The sequence below is a fragment of the Barbus barbus genome, assembly GCF_936440315.1.
Source record: "Barbus barbus genome assembly, chromosome: 16".
NCBI lineage: Eukaryota > Metazoa > Chordata > Actinopteri > Cypriniformes > Cyprinidae > Barbus > Barbus barbus.
Genome location: NC_136744.1, coordinates 8,732,953 through 8,752,887, shown reverse-complemented (window position 1 = coordinate 8,752,887; position 19,935 = coordinate 8,732,953). Strand labels below are relative to the sequence as shown.

General features: G+C 36.5%; 1 protein-coding gene across 1 annotated transcript in view; it reads left to right on the top strand.

Moving 5' to 3' along the window:
- The window catches only part of LOC306882698 (Golgi-specific brefeldin A-resistance guanine nucleotide exchange factor 1-like), an 86,762-nt gene that overhangs the window by 42,013 nt on the left and 24,814 nt on the right, over positions 1–19,935 (top strand). The window contains 5 exon segments of the mRNA XM_079437529.1: positions 3,484–3,615; positions 13,631–13,749; positions 14,640–14,748; positions 15,115–15,175; positions 17,997–18,051. Coding sequence (XP_079293655.1) covers positions 3,484–3,615; positions 13,631–13,749; positions 14,640–14,748; positions 15,115–15,175; positions 17,997–18,051 — 476 coding nt within the window.

Here is a 19,935-nt window from a genome sequence, read left to right as displayed (position 1 = left end):
GTTACTAACATTTATAGCTCAGACCCTCAATCGCTTAAACTGTGCTCTGTTTTAAGCCCTTTCTGCACCACTGCCAATTGATGTGCATGTGTAATGTGTGGCGGCGGCATCTTCTTCTCTAGGTGCTCCCAGGGGCCTGAGGGTCCGGGGCTATTTGCAGAGGTACCAGTCACACTCGGCTGCAAAGGCCGGCTCTTAAACCAGACTCGGTCCACTCATCAGAGTTTAGACCTACAGCCAGCACAACAGAACGGGCAGCTGCACAATTGCCAATGCGGTGGGAAAAACTTGACGTTTTCCACAACTTGAAATCTAATGAAAATGGGGTATTTGTGCATAATGAAGCAATAAATACTATGGAAATGAGAGATATAGTCTCTGTTTTTGCTAACCGTTCCTCTGCTAGTTATGTACAGGCACATTGAATCTGAAGGGAGATTGTTAGGAGCCTTGCCGTGCCGTTGCTCAATTCTCTGAGCTTGTTCTCCAAGGACACGCACATACTTGGAGACTCAAAACCCTTAGCCGGAGCATACATGGATGGATGGAACCGACTTTAATCCCTTTTTTATTTTGGCCAATGTCACACAGAGGTCACCCTGGTTACTTTCTGATTGTCTCACCATCATGGTCCACCACCTCGGTTACTTTATTTCCCTGCGTGGCCCCGGAGATTGCACTGAAGTACTGAGTCATATTTAGCCTTTATTTAAGAAGATTGCTGCACGTGGGGGGAGGCAGAACGACAGGCCGCCGATGGCCGGCCGGATCAATACAACACAATTGAGTTCTCCAATCTGAGAGACTAGATGCAGTGAAGGTGGCACTTACGGGGTGATCGCCTCTGATGAAGACTTTATTAGCCTCTATTGACAGATTAATTTGAGATCCCTCTCCCTTCATCACCCCCACTTCACTCCAGACTCCCTCTTCCACTGTAAAGTAATATAGTCTAAGCCCACCTTTAAAAGTTTCTGGGGTTGATGAAATGCGTTAACCGCGGAGTTATTTGTCCTGTGTTTTTGAAGCTTCGCGAACGTTTCTTCGACTTGATTTCAAAGTAACTTTTGTTATTCTTCTGCCGTCCACGATTTCTTTCTCTATTCGTGAACTCGGGTTGAGTGGTAAGCTCTTGAGACCCTTGTTATCAGATACAGCAGCACTGTCAAAGAGTTTTCACTGTAGGAAAGGAGCATTACTGAGCCTTTCCCCATGAGAATACAAAGAAAACATCAAGTTCCCCAACGAAAGTGTGCGAGGGAAGATTTGCTTTTGGAAGAGAGTCTAGAAGCAACTTGCCCACGGATAAGACAAAGTGTGGAAATTTCCAAATGATTTTATATTTTATCTCCAAACAAGCCGCAGGCGTATTAGATATCACAAGCTAATACTCGGCGGTCATATGTGCGCTCTGAGGCTCGACTTGGGCTTTGAAGTCACGAGTTGTTTTTTTGCGTCAAAGTAGCTGTTCGGGGGAACCCTAATCCGCCCAGTATTGCTATGGCAAGCTGCGCCCCAGCTCGATACTCGCAGCAGGTTTTCGTGACTCCACTAATTTTTCCATTGTTGTTTTACCTGGTTTGTATTTGGTAACCCTCACCCCCTCTCGCTGGCGTTCTCAGAGGGGCTGTTCCCTGCGCCCGGGTGGATTGGTCCGGGGTTCTTTCCCATCCACAAATAAAGAGCTCGGCGGAGATAATGAAGTATGTTGCATCCTCGGCTGCAGCTGTTTTGTTGTCTCTGTTAGATTAAGGCTTTATGTGTGGTGAACTCGGCTTATTTCTTATAAAAGCTCATCAATAAACTCAGTGCTCCAGGCCTGAATTTGTATCGTGCAACTGGCCGTTTATTTCTTGACCTCTGCTGTTCTCATCAGAAATGTCTCTTATGGGACACACTGTGCAGAATGTATCTGATATTTCGTCCTTAATATATGCATGTTTTATGCAATTTTATTTTATTTTTGTAGTGTGTGTATATTATTATACTATATTAACCAATAACCAATATATAATAACCAATATTAATGGTATTACTGTAAAAAAAATATTGTAAATTGAGTATTTGTTTTATTAAATGTGGTGGGTTAATTCTCTCTGTAGCCAATAATTCATTGCACAAAACAGACTGTGGTTAACACACAAAAAAAAATTTGGTCCTTGTTTCATGTTGACCCTGCAAAGCCTGACATTAGAAGTAATACTCCAAAAAAATCTACATTCGTTTTAAATATGCAGCAGTTTTTTGAACCTTCAGAAAAAAATCGAATTTGTGTATGTGTTTTTTTAATTTGATAAATCATGCTTTTATGGCTAGAATGTTATAAAAAAAATTGTTCTGAGGCCCAATCTGAACAGAATTTTGTAATTTGCTACAGTCGCTGATATTTATGTGGTCAAAAAATAAAATGCAATTTTAATAGATTAAATTTCTGATAATATAAATCAATGACATTCTTTAAACAGTGTAGCAGACTACTTAATAAAAGGCATGTAAATATCAGTTGTCACTCTTTATATCCCATTAATATGTGAGATTTTAAATGCTTAGTTTATGATCAGAGATCTGTAGTTTTTATTGTGGAGGGCAAAACATGAAACACAATACAATACAGTGTTTATTGAGAGATGTGCAAGTAAACACTTCTCAAAAGTCTGGATCGCATTTGCTGCACACAAATTTAATATAATTTTTCTTTAAAAAAAAAGTATGAATAAAGTAAGCCTAATTTAGTTCAGAATCTTGAAATATGATAACATTGTGAAGTTTGCGTTCTAGTAAAAATCAAAAGAGATCACAACAAAAAGACACATGAACCACAACCTGAAGTGGCACATTTTTACAATTGTGTTAAAAGGCCGTTTTTTTGTTGTTAAAACAGTATCATTTAGAAGCCTCAGAAATGTGTGTATCAAATATAATACAGTAGGCTTTATAGCATTACTTAAAATACATGTATCAATAGCGGCAAAGACCAGAAAAGTACTGCTCTTACTCTCTCTAAAACACGATATTGTTGCATCCTTAATGATGAGAGAGAGGCTTTAATTTTCCCAGCAGCTGTTGCTTTAGCGTACTCGCAGCAGAGTCCTCCCACCCTGGCCATTTCAGTCATTTTCATTAATGCTAAATCCTACATCCTACACAGCTGCTTTAAACAAGAGCTTTTGGAAACAGAGTTGTAATAAGATACCCAGCACTACCAAGGTGAATAAGAAACAGCCCTCGCTTGACCCGCTCCCTGGCTGTACCTTTCTGTCCTGTTGCATCTTTTGCACATGTATGCACACAGGTTTGTTGTGACAAACCTCTCCTAAATCATTGTTCATGTATATTGTGTGTCACAAAATTATTTTTAGCAATTGAATAATTTGTCCTACTAGCAGAACATAGTAACTGACTCGTATCTCATTCGTCATGCGTTTATGTCAGTAGTTTGAATTGTCCCCCTCTGACCTAGAGATTTCCCTTTTGTCATTCCAGATCTTTCCGATGTGGAACCCAACGTGTTTCTTAGACCTTTTCTGGAGGTGGTCCGCTCAGAGGACACAACTGGACCAATCACAGGCCTTGCTCTCACATCAGTCAACAAGTTTTTGTCATATGGCCTGATAGGTAAGTTTTTAGTATGCCTGAGAAACAGATGCAGACATTTAGGCCAAAGTGGACGAAGATAAAAAATCTGTCATTTATTTTATTTTTGTTATTAGAAAATAAGAACAAACAGATACATTACTAATACACACAAGCAGTGCTTTATTTTTCAGAAATCGAATGAACAAATATTAAAATAAAACACTATATACACTATATGCATCAATGATACATTTTTAAAGCAACTGTATTAAAGTTCATCAGTCATGAGCAGTGAGTGATTTTTCTGTGTTTTGTTGTCTTATTAACATTAAAAGAATAGTTCAAAATGAGAATTCTGTAATCTGTCTGTCAATTGTCACGCTGTTTTAATTTTGTCTACCATCATTTACTCACGCCCAAGTTGTTTTAAACCTGAATTAGTTTCTTCTGTTGAATATAAAAGTTATTTTGAAGAATGTGGGTAACCAAGCAGTTGCTGGTCCACAGCGACTTCCATAGTATTTTCCCCCCTATATCAAAGTCAATGGGGACCAGCTACCGTTTGGTTACCCACATTCTTTAAAATATCATCTTTTGTGTTCAGCACAAGAAATAAATTAATACAGGTTTGGGACAACATGTGTGTGAGTAAATAATGACAGAATATATATTTTTGGGTAAACTATTCCATTATTGACAAGCGGCAGCATGTTTAGTTCTGCACACATCAGTTTCTCTCTCAACTGTTTACTTTCATCTAAGACATAACTAACTGTGTTTATATGTAAACCTTATGTGTTTTTGACAGTATTAGACGCAAAATCAATCAGACGCGAAAGACAACTTCGTCCAGTAATCAGGCGCTGTTTTAGTGAGCGGTGTGCACGTGCTTCATGTAAGCACTCAGAAAAAGCGCACGTCAGAAAAGCACGTGTATTAAATGTTTAACCCGCAAGGCATTAAAGCAGATGTAAATAATATGAAGTTTTGTGATTGGGCATAAGTGCAGTGTCTGGTGAGTGTAACTCTACTGCAGAGTTATGTTTGTCGCATTGTACAGTAAATGAGGCGAAGACTCCAGAACTGCTTCTGATAGAATGTGCGCTGTAGCACGATACTTTCTTCAAAAGCATTTAGACATTTTAATCATCCACGATCAAAAACGGTCATATCGCACACCCCTAACTACCAAGTATAATCAATCTCACACACACACAAACAAGCACAACGAAATCCCTTCACACTATTAAGCGGCTGTGTTATGAACAAGCAAAACTGTATCACACGTGTTCTACAGTGGTAAATTTATTCATTGCACAGAGCAGTTTTTTCATAGCTTTTTTCACTGTATAGCCCTGATTACTGTTCCTCCTATTTTTGATCAAATAAATGCAGCCTTGGTGAGCATAAGAGACTTCTTTCAAAAACATTTAATACATTTTACAGACCAGAAACTTACGGTGGTGTATACTGTATAAATATTAATGCATATTAGCCTAAATATTGATAACTTTAATAGTTCACCTGGGTTCATCTGTGAAGCACTAAAGAAACGTTTAGCAGCTGCTTCATACATTGAAAATGAATGATGTCCAGGGGCTGTCAGGCTCCAAAAATGACACAAGTCTTATCTATGTATTCACATGCATCATAACCAATCATGATGTACCAAATTTAAATGAGAAAGTTCAGAAAAAAAGAAAATAACAAACAACATATTTGGTTTGGAACATGAGGATTTTTGGTAGAATGCATTATTGAATCCCTTTTAATGGTCTTTAATTTTTGTTACACTTTAACACTAATCATAAAAACATAGTTCATTGGTCAATGTTAACAACACATTTTTACATTACCGAGTGCACTTCTCAGTGGTGAAGTCCTGATGAAACTTGACCAGAGTCGCTGTTCCTGATGGATGGACTGTATTTTCTCACTGACGCAGGAGAGCTTGTTTTGCAGCAGTTGTCATCGGCACAGACTGTCCTCTTCCTTGTTCAAGATACAAGCCGTCTCTAATTTAAAAAATAAATAAATACTATGATGGCAGTTGTCAAGCAGCTGTATGCTTTGCACAACTAAAAGATGATTTTACAAATGTTAAAGGTGCTCAAACCCTTAAGGTAATATAGCATGGTTCCAGAATCAGTGTATGTCTGAGATGTAGATATTTTGTCCATTTGATTTTTCTACATTGCACATTGAATAAAGATCTAATTTAAACCTGGAAATAAACAAGAGTTTCAGGGTTTAGAAAAATGTTAATCAAAAGCAAAGTTATGATTTAAAACACAAGAAGACTTGGGGTTAATTCAACCAAAAATTCAAATTCTGTCATTAATTACTCGCCTTCATGTCGTTCCAAACCTGTAAGACCTTCGTTGGTCATTGATCAAACGAGTAAATGTGTGACACTAAGAAAACAAAATGACATTGTGACATGGAAAAGAAAGTAAAAAGATAAATAAAAAGTAAACAATAAATAAATTAGACAATAAAATAACTGAACTTCACCGCAAGTTAATCATACAGATTTCTATTGGAATGCAATTGACACAGAAACACAGATGAAATAAATGAATCCTGGACACTGTGAGAGCTGCTGTCACCCCAGATGCACCATTGTTCCTAATCTGCCATGATGCCAGCATCTTGTCAGGAAACTCAGGAAGGGTTGCTATGGCAACCTGTGCTCCAAACCTTGTCTCTCTTTACATCTAGGATAAGGCATAGTAGTCACAAATGCATACATTTCCTACAGTACAAATGAAGTCATGCTCTCAATCAGTATTAGCAGAAGCACACCTGCTGTAAATATAGCATTTTTGAAATCAATTAAGTATGCTCATTTAAAAAAACAAAAAACAATTTTCTTTCAGGTTAGGAAAATACTATATGAATTGAAAGAACACAATTTCGCATGTAATCAGGCTCTCTTTTTTGAGTAACAGTCTTTTTTTTTTCAGTACTCTTTCACACATTTATTTTTCTTCTCTCTCACATACGCAGAGCTGTGATAATCCCAGGTGAGCACTCCTGACGAGCATGACATATTAATGCACTCGTATGAGTGTGTGATTAAATGACCTTTAGGTATGTGAGCGGCTGTGTGCTGACTGATGGGTTATGCTCATTCAGACTGCACTAATCTGCCATGAAGAGTGACATTATCATTACTCCCAATTAGCATTCCATAGACATACAGTACAGCCACACGCTATAGAGGCCTTACGTTAACAGCCCTGATTGATTCACAACTTGCTCTGATACAGGGCTCTTAACTTTGGATGTTGGTTATAGACTGTAATTGATCACTGACTCTTCGGATCTTTCAGGGGTTTTATTTTATTGTTTGTGTGGATGAGATGCTGAAGACTAACTTTTTACTCCTGGGAACCAGCACGAAAAAAAAACAAGATTTGTCATTATTGACAAATGTATTTATTTGTTTATTCATTTATAACAGTAATGATCATGAGTAATGATCATTTGTGGACTCTCTCTCTCTCTCTCTCTCTCTCTATATATATATATATATATATATATATATATATATATATATATATATATATATATATATATATATATATATATATATATATATATATATATATATATATATAATACATATTATATTTTAATGCATTTATTAATTTGTTTATTTACAGTTTTAAAATCTTTTATTTTGCTGTATATCACATGTAGAGGACATTTGGACTTAAGGAAAATTATTATTGTTGTTTGTTATTATTTCCCTGAACATTGAAATTTCAATATCTAAATATACATGAACCAAAGTATGCACGTATGTGCTCGACTATATGAAATGCATTACAGATTTTGTTTTTTGTTTAATAAAAAAATTTAGTTTACATAATATTGTGCTCCTAATTTTTTTTTATATGGAAAAAATTGTTCTCTCAATTTAACACATTATGATTATTGGTTTTGTATTAATACAGTGTTGTATTAATGTGTTTTGGAGAAACCTTGTAATACAACAAAAACTGTAATAAGAGTGGTAACTTCGAATATCTCATATTCTTTTTTTTTATTTACCTAAAATCAGGTTTTCATGTCCAAACTCTTAAACCTTTGGTTTCTCTGAAAAGTCTGGGATGTCTTCTTTAAAATGCATGCATAGTCTTGACAAAACCCAAATGTCCTCTATAGTGGACAGAAGTGAGCTGCTTGTCCCGTGAGGTTACTGAGGTTTCTTTGGAGAGTGACTGTTCAACTCGCTGCCATGACAGTACAGAGACCGAAGACTGCCATCTATTGGCCAGACACATGAATACAGTGATCATTCTGTGTTGGTCCCCATAGAGCAGGGGTGCCCAAACTCGGTCCTGGAGGGCCGGTGTCCAGCAGAGTTTAGCTCCAACCCCAATTAGACACACCTGAACCAGCTAATCAAGCTCTTACATGGCATGCTAGAAACTTCCAGGCATGTGTGTTGAGGCAAGTTGGAGCTAAACTCTGCAGGACACCGGAGTTTGGGCACCCCTGCCATAGAGAATTCATAGACATTCACCGGTCCTACATTAGCACATTGAAGTTGTGACCAGCTCTTCTTGATGTATGCTGCAGTTTTGGTTGCCAAACGATCAAACTGAGCACTTCTTTTGAAGCAGGAATATTTTATATTTTCTCACCAGGAGTCAAAACATCTGATTTTTATCAGTCAGACGCACCAGGCCTGTCCTGCTGTTGGTTTACAGTGAGACCTGGGCTCTTACAGCACACTGGGGGGTCTGACTGTCACCAAACACACACACCCCCTGTGAATTTATTTGGCGAGGGCTAATTCCCCTCAATCTCAGGCCTGAGGTCGGTGGGCTCGGGGGGATGGCCGTATTGACAGATATCCAGATCCCACTTTTCCCACTCTCCCTTTCCCACTCTTCTTTTTCCCAGGCCGGTACTCAAACCGAAGGCTCACTTACACAGCCACTTATCCCTCTAAAAACTACAACAGCCACACACACACACACACACACCAATGTACGTGGAGTGTTTAGTAAAGTGCTTTTCAGATCCTACAAAGTTTTGAGTTAAAAAGTAGGGACCGGATTTTAAAAAAAGTTACATAATTTGTGACACAATACACCAGATTTAAAGCAGATCAAAAATGGACAAGCTTTTTTTTGCCAGATTAGTGCCCATGCACACATGGTTTAGGGGTTAACGCAGGTTTGCTTTTCTGCGATGAGCAGTTCTTTCACTTAAGGGACACCCTGGTGTCTGAATGTACTTTTACTTAACCTTTTAGTACACGACAGCTGTTTGAACCTCTTTGATACTCTCATACACATGCACAAAGACCCTCCAGCCCCACCCAGACTTCAGTTATTTCAACAATGACTCTCCTGCTTGGCTGTGTAGACCGTGCCAAGTGAGGATTAGTATTTTAGATGACTTCTGATGTTGTGCTGAATAGACCATGGCTCTTGTTTCCGTGGAGATGGGCTGTTTGGAAGGGGGTCCCGTGTTTATTGTGAGCCTGCCTCTTCATTGCCGTTCAGTTCACTCATAGATTTTCACTCGAAATTTAGTTGCTCAGTCACTGTGCCACGTCAGCATGTTATTTAACTCTAAATAGTCATTTATAAAAAGAAAAAAAAAGTATACTGATGTTTAAAACCATTTAAATGCTTTAATTTTACAAAGCATTTGTGTTTTCATTAGGGGTGACCCCAAATAGTCAAAGATTTGATGCTTCGATATGAGGAGCCTGATTCGACTCCCAATGTCACAGTCGAATATTCGCCGGGTGTTATGATCATGCCATTTTGGTTATATGGGGGTGCTCAATGTCTGATTTCACAATAGAACTACCGGGTTTCTCCCAATAAGTTAATATACAGCCTATTATGATAATGCTGTAAATAAGAATCTGAAAAGAAAGAAGCTTTAAATAAATATTTTAACGTGCGTGAATAAATCCAACCACCCATATAGATTTAAGTTTCACTTTCCATAACCCATGAGCGACAGAAGTATCTTGGCGGCAGGCATTTAAATCTTTAACACGACTCAAACTGACACAGGCAGAGTGAAAGACTGGATTTTCTTTGATCAGATAGGGTACAAGCGATTTCAAAGCATTTTGGCCGGTTTATATATACGTGTATATATTCTTTATCTTGTATGAGATGCATTTGGTTGAGTTGCACTGCAGTAAAGCACTTCATTGTAGTACCACGGTGATTATGTCGTCAGTACGCAGCGCGAGCAGGACAAACAACAATAATATTAATAATGACTATGACTGTCATATACATAACATTATAATGAGAACACTGTTATAATAAAACGCTGTGAGTTTTTAGAGTTTAGTTGCCATGTTTCTGCACGTTGTTGCGTGAAGAACGCGTCCACAAAAGGAGTTCATTCAGAGCCGTGCAGACACGTTCACTTCTGCATTCAGGACATTTTGTGCAGATAGCCTAAAAGTCGTAATATTAACGTTATGTTGTATAAATAAGCGTATTCTATATGACATAAATGAGTTAAATCCCATTGTTTTATAAAAAAAATGCTATCATATGCTTCATTCTACTGGTCATCTTCAGCACGCGCAGTTCAAAACAGAAATGCTAAACTAGGGATGGCTCGATACCATAGGTGACATAACCAGCCTCAAAAAATAAGTGAATTTAAAACAATTTTAATAATAATAATAACAATAACAGATTCAGATCTTAATACCTTTGTATCAAACTAACAAAAAACCAACAGGGAACATTGGTTACATTTTGACTGCAATTGAAGAAAAAAATACAACTGAAGTTGCGCAATTAATGGAACAAATGTTGCTTTATTGTAAAGTGTTATTCTAACAGTCAAAGTAATGTTCAAAATCACGTTATTATTTCTCTCTATCTCAGTTTTTTTTTTTTTTTTCAGATTTCAGACTCGGCCAAAGAAAAAGCATTAAATATAAATCTCACTCTCTCGGCTGCTTCATATTAGCAAAAACATCCCCTTCATATCATTGATACTAAAATTAATATAGCAAAACTCTTGCTCAATTCAAATCCAATTAATATTCGACTGTATGAAATGTATGAAAGTGTATATATTACGTGACTAACTGGTTCTGGCGTGTCTCACACGGACATTTGAGCTACTGTATCATGCCTGTATGTGCGCTGATCAGTTGTAAATAAAAGTTCAAATTAAATCTGAATTTATGAATGATGCACTCACCTGTGGATCTCTTAATTCTCTGAAAAGATCAGGATGAGCAAGCGGCAAATGCTTAAAGATTTGATTTAGGCCTAAAGCAACGCTTGCATACAGGTACAGTAACCTCAGTTCGTTCACCTTTGTCATCTGTTTTGTATCCAAAGTAATGCCATATTTCACTTCTACTGTTCTCTTTGTTTATTAATTTCGGGTGCGCTGATCTGTTTGATCCATCGCGTTGTTCTGTTGTCACATTTACCGGTTGCGCAGCTGTTACTGGGAAGCACTGCCACCTACAGGTGCATTTTGCAACCGTAGCGTATGAAATACCGAATTGAGCAAAATTATGATATCGTACCGTTTGAAATATAATATATACTGGTACTTTTCCAATACCGGTATACCGCGCATCCCTATGCTGAACATTAATAACTATGTCATATAAATAACGGTATAACGAGAGCACTATTGTAACAAATGTTGTGAATTCTTATTAGGGTTTCGTTGACGTTTAATGTTAACTATCTTTTAATCAATACATAAAACATTATTTACCCCGTTTGTATCTGCGATGCGTCCGTTAGACTATTTTCCGTGTGTGTTATCGTCAGTATTTATGACTGTCTAATGTCTGACTTGACTCTTGATAATGTATTTTGCCCCGCCCCCAAACATATGATTCGACTATCAGTCGACTATCGGCAAGATCCGAAAATACCGATTCGACTATGAAAATCCTTAGTCGAGGACACCCCTAGTTTTCATATAGCCTGCCCTACCGCATATCTAGTAATCATATATAGCTATAAGATGCAGTACAGGAGGCCATATGATATTGTAATATATATTCATCAAAGCTGCATTTACTTGATCAAAAATACAGTAGAAACAGTAATTTAGTGAAATATTATTACAAATAACAGTCCTCTATTTGAATGTTGTTCAGTATTTGAATGTTATTCAAAGCTGAATTTTCAGCATCATTACTTCAGTCCTCAGTGTCACATGATCCTTCAGAAATCATTCTAATATGCTGATTTGATGTGCAAGAAACATTTGGACATAAACGTTTCTTAAACAAACATCAATAAACATTTTGACATCCTTGATATTTTTGTGGGATCCATGAGGTATTATTTATTGATTCTTTGTATAGAATGTTTTAAAGAAAATAATACATTTTACATTTTTATATATATATATATATATATATATATATATATATATATATATATATATATATATATATATACACACACACACACACACACAGTCATGGCCAAAAATATCGGCACCCTTGGTAAATATGATCAAAGAAGGCTGTGAAAATTAATCTGCATTAATCCTTTTGATCTTTTATTTTAAACATTCACACAAATCTAACCTTTCATTGAATAATAAGAATTTAAAATGGGGGAAATATCATTATGAAATAAATGTTTTTCTCAAATACACGTTGGACACAATTATTGGCACCCCTAGAAATTCTTATGAGTAAAATATCTCTGAAGTATATTCCCATTAATATTTACAATTTTGAGCACTCCAGGGGGATTGTGAGCATAAAATTATCCAGCCATGGCTTCCTGTTTCACAGAAATATGAATAGGAGGGAAAACAATGTCCAAATTCCCTTAATCATCCATCACAATGAGAAAAACCAAAGAACATATTTCTGATGTGCAGAAAAAGATAATTGAGCTTCACAAATTAGTGAAGTGGCTTTAAGAAAAGCCCATTTCCACCATCAGGGCAATAATTAAGAATTTCCAATCAATATAAAATGTTATAAAACTGCCTGGAAGAGGACGTGTCTATATATTAGGGATGTGCATCAGCGTAATACAACAAAAATGTAATAAGAGTAGTAACTTGGAATTGTATTTAGTTTTTATACTATTTACCTGTAGTGTCTCCAATGTAAAAGTCTTTTCTTTTCTTTACACTTTTGATCATTTTAAGCATAATTACTATAAAAAAATAAACACATTTAAGTGCAAAAAAATTGAAAAGCACATTATTTAATAGTTTTTTTGTATACATGAATCCAGTTGTTTCTCTGTGTTTAATAGTGTCAGAACAGGCAGACTCTTGTAGTAACGCTTGAAAGTGTTGGTAGCAGTAACAGGGGGCGGGGCTTAGCAGAGGGTCAACACCATACAAGCTTCTCCTCCATATCTGACAACACTTTGCATAACGGTGGTAGAAATGAACCTGGCTTCAACCAGTATATTGCCCTCCTTTTTAATCACTGGGCAATTATTCAAGAGTTGGGCGATTTGAAGCCCTTCTCCAGACCTTAATAACTATCTGGGTTGTCACTCAGAGTTCAGAGTAAAGGCTGTCCGGTGTCTCAGTCTTTCTCTCTCTGTCTTTCTGTGTGTTATTTGCCTGCTAATAAGTGGAATGCACTCTTGTGTCAAGGCTTTACCTGCAGTCACAGCCCCAGCCTCCTCCCCAGGCAGCCTGTGCTTATTAGTTAATGAAATGCTCTTTAAAGGCGATGGGAAAGAAAAAGCAGCCTGGCTCCAGCCTGCTATCTGGCCCTACTTGGGTTTCAAAACATCGTTGCCTAGACGGCCAATTTACCAGGCCGTCCACAAAAGCGTACACATCTGGTGATTAGATGTCAGATGGCTGTTCGGCGCTCTTCACATGGAGCGTGGTCAGTTGATAGCGATGTGGGGGTTGAACCGGTGACCAGGTTAATTGTGTAAGATTAATCATGTAACCATGGTCATGTCATTATGACCCACGTACAACTTATCTGGCTGAGAATCAGGAACATTAATGAGAGAGTGAGGGGGAATATATTAGGACATTTTTAGTTTGTTTTAAATTTCACCGTCCCTGTCCTCCACAGATGCCAATCATGAAGGGGCAGCAGAGGGCATCGAGAACATGGCCGATGCAGTCACACATGCGAGATTTGTGGGCACTGACCCTGCCAGTGATGAGGTGGTGCTGATGAAAATCCTCCAGGTAATGCACTAGAAAACAGTCACACTAGATCTCTTACATATTGTGTGGTGGTGCCAATTTTTCTTTTTTTGTTTTGTAATAATTTTTTTTTAATTATTGTGAATATTTTCAATAATAATATTCATTATAAATATATTAAAATAATAAAATAAACAATATCTTAATACATATTTTAAATAATTGTTATTTGTTTTTAAATACATGTAAAAGTACATTACCGTTCAAAATTGAGGTGGTTGAAAAACAGTAAAAACAATCCAACTGTGAAATAATATTACAGTTTAAAATAGCTCACATTTTAATATACACCAGTCAACATTTGAAGTGGATCAATACCTTTGATCAAAATGCGTTCTTGTCTTAGGACAACTTTGAGGAACTTTTTTGATCCACTTCAAATATTGGCTATTATATTTTAAAAATAGTTTATTCCTGTGATCACAAATCACTAATGAATTTTCAGCGTCATTACTCCAGTCGTCAGTGGATCACATGATCCTTCAGAAATTATTCTAATATGCTGATTTTGTGGTGTTATCACTATTGAAAATTATTCTAATGCTTATTTTTGTGGAAACCATGATTCTTTGATAAATGGAAAATTCAAAATAACAGTATTTTAAATAGAAATTTGTTGTAACATTATAAATGTCTTGCATCTCAGTTTAATCTGTATATAAACATCAGTGTATATATAACAAGTAATATTTGCACTTATAAAATAGAATTGCAACATATTAAAACGCAAAAATCTGGGGAATCAGATAATTAATCTGATAAACCAGTACTACGTACTAGTCTGAAATGCATCCAGATAAGTGGCTTGAGTACAAGATTTTAATTTTTTTTTTTAATCATTATTATATTAATAATTATATGATTATTTCCAGGTTTTAAGGACTTTGCTGCTGACTCCAGTTGGAGCCCATCTGACCAATGAGTCTGTTTGTGAGATCATGCAGTCCTGTTTCCGTATATGCTTTGAAATGAGATTAAGTGGTAAGTGTATTATTTTTTTTTCCGTTTGTGATTTTCAATTTTCTTTATCTTCTCAGCTGGGAGAGCATGGCTCTTGCAATGCCGAGGTCATAAGTTTGATTCCCAGGGGAAAATGTATGCTTTAAATGCATTGTAAATCGCTTTGTATAAAATATAAATGTTGTTCATCCTGAATCTTGAACTGCTCAATATGTGAATCTGCCTCCTGTGCTCTCAGGACTGTGATAAACCCATTCTTTAATCCTGACCAAACAGAGTCTGGACTCTGAGCCCCTGAGGTGCTGCTCTTGTCCTGTGGACTAACATTTCCTTTACTTTCTCTCTCTTTTTTTTTCTCTCTCTGGTTTTGCTCTTTTCTCATCACAGAGCTGCTGAGAAAGTCAGCTGAGCACACGCTGGTGGACATGGTGCAGCTGCTCTTCTCCAGGTAACTATGGAAGAGGGGATGCAGAGATGGGGATTAGGAACAGAGTCGTGTTCGTGCTGTTCACATAATCAAACCGAACCTGAGACCAAACATTACAGGAACTGGGTCTGTCTCCTTAACAGGCTCTAGTTTCACTCTCAGGCCTCTCTCAATTACCTCCGGAGGTTTCCGACTTCCCCCTCACACGCAGACAGGGACAGGTGAAAGCATCAGACTCTGACAATGCAAAGCATGGCTAATTACCAGGCCCACACAGAATCGGTTTCTGCAGTGCCCTCTCTCTGGACCACAGTGTATGGGGGGAAACCTTAAATTTGTAAGGTTTTTGGAAGTCTCTTATTCTCACTAAGGCTGCATTTATTTGATCAAAAATACCAAAAATCTGCATTATTATATTACAATAAAATGCAGTTTATTTCTGTGGTGCAAAGCTAAATTTTTAGCATCATTACTCCAGTCTTCAGTGTCACACGATTGTTCAGAAATTATTCTAATATTCTGATTTACTGCGTTAAGAAACGTTTCTTATTATTAATGTTGAAAACAGTTGCGCGGCTTTGATATTTCTGTGGACAGTGGACACCATGTTTGTAAGGATTTGTCGGGTACAAAGTTCAAAAGAACAGCATTTTTTTAAATGTATATATTTTTAAACAATGTAAAAGTCTTTACTGTCACTTTAATAATTTAAACTTTACTTTAGTCAATTATAATTTAAAATGTTAATAATTTAATAATAATTCAGCACTTTTAATCATTTAAAACATTTCTTAAAAAAATAAATACATAATTTATTAATTAAAAAACCTTACTGTCCTCAAATGTTGAATGGAATTGTATTTATTTATTAAATTAAATCAATTATATGTCCAATAGAAAAAGCTACAAATAGGAGTGTAGTAAATGAATGCTGCTTAATTTCACAGGCGTTCCCTTAAAATCAGTGTGGAAAATGTTGACAAAAGTTCACCATCTGGGCCTACTTTAGAACCGTAAATTATTCACGATATCATTTGTCTATGTTAGAATATTAAGAATATTAAATTCCAAGGTGATATTCAAACGTTGCGTTTTTCTGTGAAATTTCTAACAAGTTTTTGGCCATAAATGTCTAGATACAAGTATTAAATGCATATATAGTTCACTGACATTATTATGGACTTGAAATGGCCCATATATCATAATCATGAACAATCTAGAAATACTGTATGTAGTTTTAAATTTGAGCTCCGACTAGTTCATATCTAACATGCAGTTCTTCTTCTTGAAGCCCTTAGTCTTCTCGTGCAGGTCATAGTGTACTGCTGCTCTAATGCTATAACATGATTATGGGGTGGCATTTATCAGAGGTGCATATCCACTCGCATTAGACTTCCAGTCACATCCTGCACAGACGAGAGGATGAGACCGCGGAGCACATCTCACTCTACCCATCTGCATATAGATGAGGGACACACACACACACGTATGTACGTGCAACAAAGACATAATGACAAAATTTGGTCTCTTATGAAATGCTTAATCAAAAAAGAACCGATCATATTTTTGCATTAAAAAGAAGTGTCTGAATAATATAACAGTGTTTTGACCCGGTTTTCAAACCATGTAAACATCCTCTGTTTGTTTTTATAATTTCTCACACTGTAAATGTCCTTCAGATGAGTAACATTCATTAATAATTTTTAATTATAGCTGATAACACCTTTTAATCTCAGGAATACGTGCACACACAAACTCACAACACCAGTTTGCCGCTCCCATTGTGCATGTTCTTATTGCCCAGACCCTCTTGTCCACGTCGCCTTCACAATGAGGGTGTGAAAGGCCTTAATAATGAGTGTGTGTATTTCTGTGTGCCTAAGGGTAATAAGCAGTGAATGTAGTGTGTGTGTGTGGTTGAGAGAGCCAGAGTAATGAACAGCGGATCTTATTGAGTGCTCAGAAGGAGGCTTAAGCAGCCTGCTGAAAGCATTAGGGATGTTAATCTGTTGTACTCACAGATCATCCTATAATTAAGCCGGCAAGACAACACTCCATTAACGCGGAGCAGAGTTAACATCAGGAACCGTCTCCCAGCCTGCCTGTGTTAGCGCTGACATCTCACTCGAGGAAAAGCTGCAGTGTCCACACAACACGCACACATGCAGACAATGCGTTCGAGGCTGAGAACATCGTCCATCTAATTCAGCTAATGAACCAGCGCAGGGGGTCAAAAGTCACGCCCTGGGAACAGAGATGCTGACTCTGCGGACATATTGTCTCTCCTCCGTTTTGGTTTTTAGAGAGGTTTCTCAGAATAATGATTCCTGAACGAGTGAGTTAATCTGCGGTTTGGGAAACCAGATGTGGCTCGAATTTTACTCTGAACATTTGTAGTATTTCATTTTCAGACTTTTTAATGGCAAAGGCCCCAGAAAATGACACAAACCTTTGCAAGAGACCCCTTTTCTAAAATATATGACGCATATGTCATCTTCAAAATTACATGCGTAAAGACCTATTTATAATTTGTGAGAAAGTTAAGCATCAAATTATGAAGACATAATTCCAAAATTAAATAATTGGCTTTTATATTGCACTTAATTTTTACTTTGCATTAAATTGAAAACTGTCTTTGCTCAGACAAACACGGTTTCATCCCAAACTCATGCAACTGGTTCAATATTATGTCACATCCAGCTGGGCAACTTAGACAGTGGTTCTGCATTTGTGCTAGTAGTAGTTCAAAAATGTCACACTTCACCTCTATAACACTCATAAAAAAGTGTCGCCATAAATGCATGCAGTATCTCTCCGTAATATTGTAATATTTGTTTTTCAGGTTGCCACAGTTCAAAGAGGAGGCCAAGAGTTATGTGGGCACTAACATGAAGAAGGTAAATATAAAATCCTCCCTAGATCTCCATTCTCCCTCCAGACCCTTTGCACCTGTTTCCCATCTGCCTTCCTCATTTCTCATTTACTTTATGAGCTTTGTTATGTAGAGGTGTCCTTACCCATAAGTGAGGTCAGTTGCTGTTGCATAATTATTATACCTGTGTGTGTGTCATCCATCAGGTCAGGAGATGGAAAATAGTATATAGTGAGAGTTAACTGTGTTTTCCAGCCACAGTTGGTTCTGCATTTGAAAGACCTTTGCTTCTTTTCATCTCAATTATTTAGGGATCAAATACTCTCTCTTCTCCTGTCTTTTCATACCTGATTTTTGTTGTTGAGTTCATCCTGTGCCCATTTGCCTGTTCCAACTCGCAGATCCCAGGCTGTATTCTGGACACACAGGATTTTATTTATGCAGATCAGCCTAGAAACACCAATCAGACGGGCTTAGAGAGGGTATAGCACATTTACATGCATTAAAACAGCAGTTTTTATTGGGTCGCAGCTAGTGCATTTAAATACGCCGGGACGCATGGCTTTATGTTTGAATGCATGGAGGGGAGATTCGCTAAGGAATTAAAGCAGCTAGTTTTCATAGCAACAAAAATGAGTTCTCATCATCTTTTTATAGGGATATTCTCGATCCAATACAATTTAAGCTATTTTGACCATGTCTGTAGCATGCTTTGTATTATCTAAACTGAAAAATTAGCTTGAAAGTGAATATAATTTTACTATTACTATTCAAAAAGTAGTTAAGAATTTTGTGCTTTTGAAATATTGAAACATTTATCATATCGCAGTTCAATTTGGAGTACATTCCAAATTAATCCCAGTAATTTTTTCCTACCAAATCATGCAGCCCGTTACTTTATATTTAAAAGTAATAATTGTAAAAATTAAAAATAGTAAAAATTAGTGCTGTCAAACAATTAATCGCATCCAAAATAAAAGTTTTTGTTTACATGTGTGTGTGCTGTGTATATTTATTATGTATATATAAATACAAACACATACAGTATATATTTTGAAAATTGACATGCATTTTTATGTATATATATTTATATTCATATAATTTATATTATATAAAAATATATTTAATATATAAACAACATTTTTCTTAAATATATGCATGCATGTGCATGTTTATATACATAATAAATATGCATAATACACACATATATTATGTGAACAAAAACGTTCATTTTGGATGCGATTAATCACGATTAATCGTTTGATAGCAGTAGTAAAAATATATATAAAAATCGAAACATTTACAAAGACAAAATGTTAAGTTTCTCTGCATGTCATGCAAATGTGTTGTTAAATTATTATTAACTTAAAATCTGAGGGAGTGCTTGAAGAAAATCTTTTGCCGAAGGGGTTTGGCTGGCAATAAACTTGGGGAACCCCTGGCCTGTTCCAATTTCAGTGTGCCACAGATGCTGTCAATGAAGCTTAACTTGTTCTAGACCAAAAACATCCCTATATATATATATGAAAATATGCAAGTAGCTATTTCTATGGATTGTTCAAGTTATTTGAATATGGAAATATTAGGGTTTGTACATAATACTTCACAGGAGTATGAAGTGAATTTAGAGACAAGTCTCATTCTAAAGAAAGAATATTAGATGAACAGTCATGGGTAAACAATGTAACATATCTATAGTTTAGGTCCAGCGTTATACTTTATGCAAATACACTGAGTTGAGGTGAAACCACATCAGGGCTTTTATTTTCATATTTTCATTTTGGTTCCATAGTTTCATTTGAATGTTACTTTCTGTATTTGAATTTATATTCATTCGAGTGTTTTTGTTTTGTTTTATTCTTTAAAGACCAGGAATCCTATTTGACTGCCATTTTGCATGCTCTGTGTG